Source organism: Theobroma cacao, chromosome 5, assembly GCF_053813885.1.
Source record: "Theobroma cacao isolate CCN51 chromosome 5, ASM5381388v1, whole genome shotgun sequence".
NCBI lineage: Eukaryota > Viridiplantae > Streptophyta > Magnoliopsida > Malvales > Malvaceae > Theobroma > Theobroma cacao.
The window spans coordinates 40685335-40697438 of record NC_142643.1 but is presented as its reverse complement, the minus strand read 5'-3'; the positions used below and the strand labels follow the sequence as shown (position 1 = coordinate 40697438).

At 33.2% G+C, this 12104-nt stretch overlaps 1 protein-coding gene across 2 annotated transcripts; it reads left to right on the top strand.

Moving 5' to 3' along the window:
* Nucleotides 1-4693: 4693 nt before the first annotated feature.
* LOC18599589 (Chaperone DnaJ-domain superfamily protein) lies at nucleotides 4694-10009 on the top strand. 2 transcript variants are annotated; one of them, XM_018122307.2, is made up of 7 exons: nucleotides 4694-4958; nucleotides 6610-6687; nucleotides 6841-6916; nucleotides 7129-7202; nucleotides 7323-7393; nucleotides 9479-9522; nucleotides 9611-10009. In XM_018122307.2, exons 1-6 carry the CDS (start codon nucleotides 4929-4931, stop codon nucleotides 9519-9521), a joined length of 372 nt encoding a protein of 123 aa, XP_017977796.1. In that variant the 5' UTR covers nucleotides 4694-4928; the 3' UTR covers nucleotide 9522; nucleotides 9611-10009. The 2 variants fall into 2 exon arrangements, with proteins under 2 accessions (XP_017977796.1, XP_007029679.1); XM_007029617.3 differs by having other exon boundaries at nucleotides 4697-4958; nucleotides 9628-10009.
* Nucleotides 10010-12104: the final 2095 nt, after the last annotated feature.

Genomic DNA, 12104 nt, shown 5'->3' with positions numbered 1-12104 from the left:
CCAGCACCTCTGGTTTAATGGAAAACTTACCCTCACTCACAAAATCCAAGCATGTTTGCAGCACTTGTCAATTTGGAAAACTCACCAGGAAACCATATCCTCATGCAAGCTCAAGTCGCTCTGTTGGAAAACTTGATTTAGTGCACATCGATGTTGGAGGCCCAATGAGTGAAGTATCTTTAAATGGCAATAAGTTTTTCTTGATCTTTGTTGATGATTTATCACGCATGTGCTGGATTTACTTTATGAAAGCAAAGTCTGAGGTGTTTAGTCACTTCTTGAATTTCAAAGCACAAGTTGAAACTGAAATAGGAAAAAAGATTAAATCAATCAGATCTGATAATGGTGGGGAATACACATCTCGAGAGTTCACTCAATTTCTAGAAAAAGAAGGAATATTTCATCAAACTCACAGCCCCTTATTGCCCACAGCAAAATGGTGTTAGTGAGAGGAAAAATCGAACAATAAATGAGATAGTGAGATGTCTCTTGCTAGAAAAAGGACTTCCCAAAAGCTTCTGGGTTGAGGCTGCCAGTACAGCTATTTATCTGTTAAATCGGTTGCCTTTTCGTGCACTCAAAAATACCCATCCTTATAAAGTATGATTTGAAAAAAAACCATCTGTATCACATCTCAGAGTCTTTGGATGCCTTTGTTACCAGCATATACCTGAAGAGCACAAAGATAAGTTGCAATCCAAAGTTGTAATGGGAGTTTTTATTGGTTATAGTCAGCACTCAAAGGCATACAGAGTGTATCATGTTGATTCTGGTAAAATCTCTATCAGCAGGAATGTATCGTTTGATGAAGGAAGCAGTTGGAATTGGGACAAACCTCAACATACCAGAGTTAGTGCCACAAACACTTTATCTGCTTTTCAAAATATTTCTGATATTGAGTTAGATGAAGATGAGCTTATTGATAAAGCACCAGTCAGAGGTACTCGCACAATTCAAGACATTTATAAGCGATGTCAAGTGGCCTTATCTGATCCTGTTTCTTTCGAAGATGCCTCACAACATGAAGAATGGATAAAAGCTATGAAAGAGGAGATTAACATGATAGAGCAAAACCATACTTGGTCATTGGTAGACAGACCAATCAATGGCCATGTAATTGATGTCAAATGGATTTTCAAACGAAAATTCAACTCTGATGGAAGCCTTAACAAAAATAAGGCGAGATTGGTTATTCTCAACTTGCTGGAATAGACTGCCGTGATACTTTTGCACCAGTGGCAAGACTTGATACCATCAGACTTCTCATAGATCTCTCTGCTGCGCTTGATTGGAAAATCTACCACATGGATGTTAAGTCTGCTTTTTTGAATGGTAAACCCAATGAAGAAATATTCATCGAGCAGCCAAGAGGATTTGAAGTTGGTGACAGACAAAACAAAGTATATAAGCTTCATAAGGCATTATATGGCCTGAAGCAGGCACCACGTGCTTGGTACAGTAGGATTGATGCCTACATATTAGCTAAAGGTTTTTACAAGAGCTTGAATGAAGCTACTTTGTATGTGAAGAAAATAAAAAATGAAGTGGCAGTAATTGTGTCTCTTTATGTTGATGATACCTTGATTACTGGTGCAGATCAAGCAAGCATCGGGGAATTTAAATCAACAATGAAAAAAGAGTTTCACATGTCTGATTTGGGTCAAATGAAATATTTTCTTGGTCTTGAAATTCATCAGTCCAAGGAAAGTATTACTCTTTCTCAAATCAACTACATTCAAGAAGTCCTCAAACGTTTCAAGATGGCAGAATGTAAGCCAACTTCAACTCCTTTAGTTGCACATGAAAAGTTATCTCTCAATTCTGGTGAAATACTAGAGAGTCCCAATGATTATCGAAGTCTTACAGAATGTCTCCTATATATTTGTTCTACCCATCGAGAGATAATGTTTGCTGTAAGTTATCTTTCAAGATTCATGCAAAGACCAAGTCAACTTCATTTGGTTGCTGCTAAAAGGGTTCTCAGATATTTGAGAGGTACAACCTGTCATGGGATAAATTTCATCAAAAACGAGACTATTTAGCTTGTTGGATTTTCAGATAGTGACCGGGGTGGCTGCAACGATGATGGTAGAAGCACATCAGGCTACATATTTTCTCTGGGAAATGGTCTTTTTTCATGGAACTCTCATAAGCAGAATACAGTGGCACAATCTTCATCTGAGGCAGAATATGTGGCAGCAGCTGAAGCTTCAAATCAAGCAATCTGGCTAAGGAAAATTCTACAGGATCTTGGCATGGATCAAACCAATCCTACAAAGTTGTTTATTGAGAACAAGTTTGCAATCTCCATGACCAAGAATCCTGTGTTTCATGGAAGAACCAAGCATATCAACATCAAGCAAATCAGACAAAATAGCAGAAAAGAAAGGGGAGATACTTGTGCAATATTGCAAATCAGAAGACCAGGTTGCGGACATAATGACCAAGCCTCAGTTTTAAGTCAAGGTTTGAACTTAACAAAGATAAGTTGATGATGCAGGTTGCAAGCATTAAGGAGGAGTGTTGTTGATAATGCAGGCAACAAGTTACTGTCAGTTGAAAATAGCAGCACGACTTGTACATGGAAGTTGAAAACATGACGCTGTATTAAGTTATTTTTAATCATGCTTTTACTTGTAACTCCTTATAACTACCAAGTAGCTAGTAGGCTGTATATATTGTTTGGATTATGAATGAAGTGTGTGCTTTTCCTTCATTTTGCCAATACTCTGTTCGTCCCTGTTCTACTCAACCTAAAACAGAGGCTCCCTAGCAGGAGCCATATTTTCATCCTCTATAATTTATCATCGAGCAGGGATGGAATCGTGCAAGGCAAACGAGGAGTGCGACCTTCTCCTTGCGGTTATTGAGAAGGGATTAAGCATGCCTCAAGTGTTTTTGGGAAGGAAGAATGCATGTGAATAAGAGCATAACGTCGAGTAAAATTGCTTGAACTAAGAAAGGGGTATGCACGGGTGTTATGCTCCTAGTTAAGAACAGGGAGAGAGAAGATGCATGATGGTCTTTTTACACTCTCAAAAACGCTAGCTTCATATGACAATTTCACTAAAGACCGTCATGCATTTTCTCTCTCCTATCATAAGAAAGAGTAGAGGGATACCAATTCACATGTCGATTAATTGAAGCTTCGGATGACATAAAACTATAACTTCACATAGCGTAAAAATAAGAGAGCTTCCTTAAATGTTTTAAAAAATATTATTATTGATTTTACTCATTTTCATGTTCATTTTTTATTTTAATCTCAAATGCTTTGTAATTAATTTCTATTTATCATCAACACTCAAATAATGATGGCGAAAAATAGTTTTTACACGATTATTCAAACGATAAAAAATATTTTTAACAATTTATCCAAACAACAAAAAAAACATTAAATTTTCCTCTAACAAATTATTTTTTTGCTTATCAAACCCTAAATAAAAATAATAATACTAGTAATTACTATTAATTGACGGAAACAATAGGTGAGGTCTAAATTTTAGTAATAAATTTAGAATTCTTAAAATAAAAATGGATAGTAAAATTTTTAAAAGTAAAGCAGATGGTTACATAAAAAATAATAATCGATACATATGTTTCTCATGTCCATTTCCATGGTGGTTAGAACCTAAAATCATCCCTTGAGATATCTCAAATTGTCGACATCCAGCTTCATGCTCTTTTCATTTCCTTATTTACTCTACTTTCAAATATATGAATGCAGTTATCAGAAAAAGGAAGTAAACGGTGAAGATGAAACGGCAGAATAGAGTGAAAGGAAGTAAACAGTCGAAATACTAAGGTTTTTGAGGAGGCTTAGGCCCAAACATGAACTTAATTCGGGGTTGGGCTCATTTGGGCACTAATGGGATTTAGTAAATGTTTGCTAAAATCTCTTATTTATTAATGAAAAAGAAAAGTTAAATTTTTGTATTCTCACCGAATAGGAATGATAGAAAGAAATGTGAGTTGAAACTTGAGAACAATGCACAGATAGAATGTTACGAATATGTTTCTGGATTTGTAAACATGTGATACAAGTCTAGCCGTAAGGTGAAAAAGCAAAAAGGAAATTGTCGACTGAACTTTAAATAATTTTGAAAAATTAAGTTAATCATCTGAATAGACAGATTAAAATTGATTTGAGTTTAAGATAGTAAATACATAATAAGTATAATATAATGTATTAATTGAATTTAACGGTAGGTCAAGTCATTCAGGCTTAGAGAGAGCCTTTCCCCTCACGCAGGTTCAATTCCTTAGTACTGCATTTTAGACTTTTTCTGGAGAATATATAATAAATAATTATATACGAGTACTACGTATCGGGTCTTTTTTACTGTTTCTTATAATAGATAATAAATAATTATATACAAGCACCGTGTATCGAACTTGTTTTTATCTTTATTTAATGAGAATATATAATAAATAATTATATACGGGTATTACGTATTGAGCCTGTTTTACTCTTTCTTATGATAGAAGTTTTTTTTTCGTAATAAATATATCTGGATATTGCGTATCGGGCTTGTTTTTACCCTTTCTTATGATAAAAATAAAGTTTGCTGGGGTTTTTTTTTTTTTCACGAGTGTGCAGTGCACGTGCCAGATGTAATGACTTTCCATATTTTTTTTTCGTACAAGTTTTAGATAAGAGCTGTCAAGTTATAAGCTATGAGATATGTCCCAAATCCATATTCCAATTTACAAAGTTGTGGCATTCAAAGAACCACTCCTTCGTTTCCCCCTTCAAAAAAAAAAAAAAAAGAAAATCTCCCAAAAAAATCCCAAATTCCATTTTTTTTCCAATTTGCAGAATTCTGTTAACACTTAAAATTGTTTTATTTAAAAAGATATTGGGAATCTCTATCAAATGAAGTATGTAAATACCAAACTTCAGCTTACCAACCTCATTAGATTCGCAGATGGAAGGCAATGATAATTCCACCCCTAAGGTATTCTTTGTTTCCTCCTACCTATCTCTTTTCTTCTTCCTTTTTTTTTTTTTTTAAATTTTAGTTGAGAAGAAATTTCTTTGACTTCATTTTCTTTTTCTACTTATTACTTTGAATAATCTGGGTTCTCTTTATTTTTTGGAATGCATAGATGAATTCTGTTACTGGGTTTTGCTTTTTTCTGTTGACTGACTTTAGTAGAAATTTATTGGTATTTTACAAGTTAGAAGTTTTACTATGGAACTGTTGTTGTTGGCACTGGAAATGTTGTTAAAAGGAAAATTTCCTTGTGGTATTGAAAAACAAAGATAAATGCCCGGGGGAGTAGTGAAAAGGAAGAAGTTAAAAAAGTTAAAAGAAAAAAAAAAGAATGATGATGAGTTTAGTTTAATTGCTGGAAGATTATAGCAAAGGATAGATTAGAATACAATTTATATATTGTCTTGGTTAGTTTGAAGTTGCCAGTTTTTTCTAAGCAATGAGGACTTCGAAAAGCACGAAGCCTGATTTCTTATGGTCTTTGAGTATGATGAATGAGATTCACTTTATTTAGGAATATGCTTACAAGTAATAACTTCAGCATGCTGTGCTGTGATAATTGTTGGGATGTTGGAATTCATGATTACCGTCCCCTGCTTATTTCTGGACTATTGGATATTGTTCACAGAATCATACATTGTGTTATCACTAGAGTACCTAGTAAATATATACTAAGTGAAAGGTTTTTTAGCAATGCATTTGTAGGTTACCTTTGTTAACGGAATTTATAGAGTTGTTTCAATGCCTTAAATCTAGAAAAAGTGATGGTATACAGTATGCTTCCTTTATTACTGCCTTATTGACTTGATCCATTGCTTAATAGGTAGATCTAGTATTAGCATTTAGTGGTAAACATGTCATATACTGCTCGAAATTAAAACTCATGCATTACGTTTGTGTGCCTCCTTTATTGTTTGTTGGTCTAGAGGATGTTTTTTGGCAGCAGCCATTAGATGTTGTTGGTGTATATTCATATTTGTATTCATGCCATCCACCAGTGCCTGACAACATACTCATCGTTTATGTTTGTTGTCATGTAAAGCTGCAGTAAGCTATTCCTTTCTCCAGTTCAAATACTATTGTGCTCTCCACTGGCATCTGGTTTTATTAGTTGATTTATTTATAAATGTGTTTCATATAGTACCCCTTTTAGAATAAACAAAATAAGCTTGCGTACATACTTCAAAATAAATAAATGAATGAGCTTGTCTACACACTTTCTTCCTTACTTCTGCCATTTTTGATTCATTCATGTGCAAACTATATGCACAAACAGTTATTATAACCTTCTCTATTTACATGAACAATGGCTATGTTAAATGACATCATTCCCCTCTACCCCACCTCCCTATTATTAGATATTAGTGATAATCCTATATTCCTTGGAAATCTCTGTAATGGCATAACAGTTACCAAGTTCTGTTCTATTACCTAGTTGACTCAAACAAGGCCTTGTTGTGCAACAATTTGTTTTAGTTCTAGGTCGGACATTTTAAGCAGGGTGCATACCATATACTTATCTTTTTTGTTTCCAAGATATTGTGATTATTTATTTCATTTTACTCTATAGTTACCTCAGCATGTATCTGATAAATAGTTGTTAATTATCAAGGATTACTACAAACTTTTGGAAGTTGATTATGATGCAACTGATGAGAAGATCCGGTTAAATTACCGGAAGCTTGCACTGGTCAGTGGTCGCTCTCTTTCTTTTTCCTTTTAACTCTTTTTATTTCTTGCCATCGCTTCATTGATAGGCTTTGACCTTAGTTTGTTGATCTAACAGCTCCTTTATTTAAATAGAATTGAGTTGACTGGAGAATCTTTTATGATATTTTTACAGAAGTGGCATCCAGATAAGCACAAGGGAGATAGTGCTGTTACCGCAAAGTTCCAGGAGATAAATGAAGCTTACAAAGGTGATTCTTCAGCTTGGCTGGAACCAAAAAATTCACATTCTCTTTGCCATATGATTCCTACTACAATTGAGTGCAACTTAATCAGTCACCCAATCATGGGAGTTATAGTTCTCTTACGTAGAGCATCTTCTAGAGCATATGGCATTTGACTAATATATAAAATGTAATGTTCATAGCTTATGATCTTCTCTTGTTATTATATCCTTTTGCAGTGTTAATGGATCCTGATAAACGCTTTGAGTATGATTTAACCGGAATATATGAGATTGATAAGTATACTTTACGGGTAAGAGTTATGTTAACATATATGCTATCATAGTCTAGAATCAGCAACTTATGTTTCTTTACAAATAATTGGTTGATGCCTCATTCTAATGGTCTAGGACTCTCTGCAATTTTAATGCAGGAATATCTTGCCAGATTTAAAGGAATGATTCTTACTTGCAACGGGCTTGGTATTAGTCATACATCAATATGGTAATTCTTTTGACTGTCTTAAACTTTTTTTTTTCATGGGGAGAGTGGGGGGTGGAGGATTGTTCATGTCATTTGAGTGACTATTTTGCTGTAAAAGTTTAATAGAATAGAACCATTCTCATATCTGCTTTACTTGGGTGATAAGCACTTTTTCTTGGTACATATTCCCAATACAGAGTGTTGACTTAGCCAAATTTTAGTTGACAGATGATTGTTACTATGCCTAGTTCAAAATATAAGGACTGTGCATATGACACGTAGGACCTGTTTTGAAACTTGCTTACTGATGCTTATAAATGATATGATAGAAGAAAATAGCAGATGTTGGCATGAATATATACCACATGTGGAGAAGCACATATATGAATCTAAAGCTTAGTATTGGTATTTGAAGAATTGTAAATCCTATTGAAGCCTTAGGGGCATAACAATTATAAAATACTATAATTGCACAAAATCACAATGATGATTAAGGGCATAAAATGACACATGACAAGACATCCATGCAAAAATGAAGTCCTGGGTGCTGATATAGACATCTAATGAAAGGTTTCAGCTTTAGGTCTGCAAAACAAGAAACAAACACAATTGCCTATATAGCATATAATGAAGGTATTAAAACTTTGAAATTCCAGTTTTGGTGCCTGTTTGCACTGGTCTAAGCCTTTTTGCTAGCTTTGCCTGTATCAGTCACTAGAAATGGAGTAAATCAGTTTCGTTGGAGAAATATCCAGCTAATATGAATTTAGATCCAATCTTTGATTTGTTTATTTTTATTATTATTATTTCAGTTGAGAGAGGCAAGAAAATGTAGGAAATGCTGTAGGTGTGGCATTTTTTTGTGGACATAATTAATTACAATAATACATAAGTTATATGCTGCAAAATAGCAATGAAAGCTATTAACCTTTTCGGGAGCTATAATACAAATAAAAATGCAGAGGTTGTATGATGCTGTGTGATTGAAGGTGTAACTTCTCAGCTGAGTTGCCATTAGCAAGTTATCGTTTGTCAATTCATGCTAGCTTTAAGTTTAAGGCAATGGGAGAAATGGTTTGAGTTTCAACGAGAGAATGGTGGTAATCTGGTAGTGGCAGGGATAGGACTTGGCTGTAATTTGGCAGGATAAAGATGCATTTCTCACAAGTGATGAGGATTATGGTCTTCCAAAGTTCCTTGTCTATCAAAAGTGCACCTCTTACTGATCTAGAAGCTGCCTTCTTGGTTGGTTTTACAGGGTGTGGGTGTATTATTAGAATTGTGTGTGCTTCCTGTAATTCTCTGTACCATATACGAAAGAGTCACAAAAATGTTTTATTTGCGATCATGCTCCACTAGATAACTGGTATAGTGGTCAAGTGTGTGCTTCTTCTGAGAGTGTAATATCATGATCTTATCTTGAGTGAACTTCAGGCTTGCGTAGGGAAATTGAGTTTTCATTGTTAGAAAGATTCATAATCATTGAGAAGAAAATTGTCTTTTTCTGTATTATCCATAGGGAAAATGGTCTTGGAAGTATCTACTCTCCCTACTAGGTTTAGGATGGAGGGGAAAAATTTTTATCTAATTAAACGCCATGTTAAAATGACAAGTTTCTGCTATTTATAATGTAGATTGTATTTTATTTTCCTTATTCAAATTCTTTTACTAGCATAAAATTTATAAGCTATCCATCCAGACATTATTTGATGACTAGTATGCTCTACATATTGAACTAACTTTGAAGTTCAGAAAGTTCATACTTCACTTTTACCATACAGTTCATAACTAGTGAAAGTGCTTGCTATTCCAAATTATTCCGAGTACTTTGTTCTTTCTGTTCCTTCCTTTCCAAATTTCATACCATAGTTTTCCCGCAAGGGTTCTGCTGTTTTGGTTGGTGCCTTCTGATTCAGTTGTTTCCCCTTCAATATTTTGTGTCTGATGGCAGTAACCATATCACTGCCAGAAGAAATTAGACCTGCTGAGCAGCTTATGAAATGCTTGTGCAGTGCCATATGTTAGCACTTTCTAAACAAAAGCTGATAGGAGTTTACTTTCTATTAGAATTGGGTTTGGTACTAATAACCTTGTTTGTTAATGCAGGACGCAACAACTAACAGAAACAAATGACTTTGTTGATGAATAAGGTTGGTTCTCATTATTCATTACATTTAAAATGATTGCCTTGTTTATATACTTAGTGACTTAGAAATATTGTTGAATTTAACATGCCAGTGTCATATGATTGACAGAGCCACTGAAATGAATTGAAAGGAATAATGATCTCCATCTTTTTGTACCTATCGAAGCTGAAACCGAATCTCACCTACTTTGTACTATTATTCCATCCTCAACTGCCTCTGCAATCCGTATCAAAATTAGGCATCATCATCGAGTAAAAGGGACTTTTCATCCTGCTACAAGATGTGTTTCGATGAGGCATGGTTTGGCTTGTATGAGTTTGATAGAGTAACAAAATGTATGATTGATCTATAATTTAGACATGGCGTGACTGATTCTGCCATCTTACCTATCTCAAATTATGTCAAAAAGAGTTCTTTGACCATTGCTTGTATCAGTAGTTTGATGGCTTTGTTCACACAAATATAATGCTGGTTGAATCAGTCTCTCTAATTTCATGTCTTATTAAGCAATGATAGCCTGCAAGCAAAGCATACAATCTATATATAATACTATTGAAACAGTTGTGATGAGAAACATTGAAAGCAATTATTTTCCCATTTAAACAATGTTTAGGACAAAAGAGGTTTTGATAATTTGGATTCCCAAGAAATTCCTTCATTGTCTGTCATTCTGTTTGGTTTTTATGTTTGATAGCGGAACAGGATTGGTCATTTGGTCTGATTTTGGAAGTATGTGCCGCCCACTTGTCAAGGAGCATGTTCCAAGAAAGCAATTAATATAACTTTTTCAATAATTGCGGCTCCTGCTTTATTTTGTTCAATAAAATTGCGTGGATGCATCTCAACCACCGCGTCTACATGAATCTCATCGACCCTATTGATAATTCAAATGAATATTCAATGGTACGGAATACAATTTTTTTCTAAGAAAATGGCAAAAAACTAAAATTTGGACTAAGTAGATACAACGAGGTCTGGTTCAATTTTTATTAAGACTTTTATCTAAATTCCTTCTATTTTTATAATTTGAGATTTGGGTTCAGTCAATATGCCAAAATTTGTATATTTTTTTATTTATTTTCCTATGGTGCTTTCAATTAATGAACTTGCACATGAACATTAATTAATAGAAATAATGTTGACAAACATACATTTTTATATACGAAGTAGCTCTTTAATCAAGGCCTATAAGAAGCTTTTAACATTTGCTTTTGATTGTTTTGTATAGAAAAAAAAAAGTATAATATTTTTAAAAATATCATTTTTTAGTTTATAATATTAACGTAAAAAGTAAAAAATTATTAAAAAAGATATTATTAACATTTAATACTATCATCTATTATATTATGTCAACATTATATGTTTAACGATTTAATTAAATACAATAAAAATAAATAAATATTTATTTTAATTTCTAAAAAAATATAACTCAACTTTTTTTTTCAAAAAAGAAAGTGATGTAAAATGATATCTCGTGATCATAAATAAGAAAATGAAAATGTATGACAAAACTACCTCGTAGCGCAACCATTTTTTTATATTAATAATTAGTGCAACCATTTGAGAATCTCAATGGCCGAATTGCATAGTGAAAGAGACAGCTTCATGAATATTTTTAATTTAGTTGATGATCTATACAACAAAAAGTATTTGGATTTCAACAAAGTTTTATGAAGGATCCAAAGATAATAAATTATCACCAGACTATAAATATTCCCAGCGAATAAAGGCTTTTAAAGATTATAATATATCTATGTATGTGGAATCTTATACTTTTAGAATCTCAAGGGAAATTTTTATACGTGGGGTTATGAAAAAAAGAGCACTAACATATAAATTGATTAATAATGCATTTTGAAGAATAATTTACAATGAAAAAGATGCCCTTGTGGGGGAACAAGAAAAGAAGCAAGAGAAAACTTTTGATATTTATATTTTGAAGAAGAAACTTATGAAGAGAGACTTTCTACAAATTGAAGCACCAATAATTACCTGGGAGATGAGAGTTCTTGGGTTCTGATCTTCTATTCAAGAATTAATTCTTTAATTTTGGCCAAATTCTTATATACTTAAATATGTTACTTCTTGTAAGTTTATATTTTTTAAAAAATATAATAACATATTTGACAAAATATGTGTTTATATGTGATTCGGTATATGTGTATATATGCGCATGTATATAGATGCATATATAAATAAATTAATTATTAAGTTAAAAGAATTTGGAAAATTAATGAAATTTTATTTTAGTGACAAATAAAAACATTTTTGGGCAAAGAACTATATGTGACTTGAATTAAGTCAAAGCAATACCATAAACTAGGAAAAGATCCCTTTCAAATTCTATATTATAAGTCTATAGTTGAATTAGCAAAAGTAATTTAAAGTGAGTTTGATGTTATTCAAGTTATGATGGCAGAGCTTCTATGAGTTCCCATAGGATCAGTACAAAGTCATTGTCTTATTGAAGAAAGGAAGAGCCAACAGCCTTTGGGAAAACGAAAAAGAATAAGAATCCTTGGCTCTTGTTTTCAATTTGTAAAGTTCAATGCTTATGCACTAATGAAAGAGCCCTTTGTTTTACA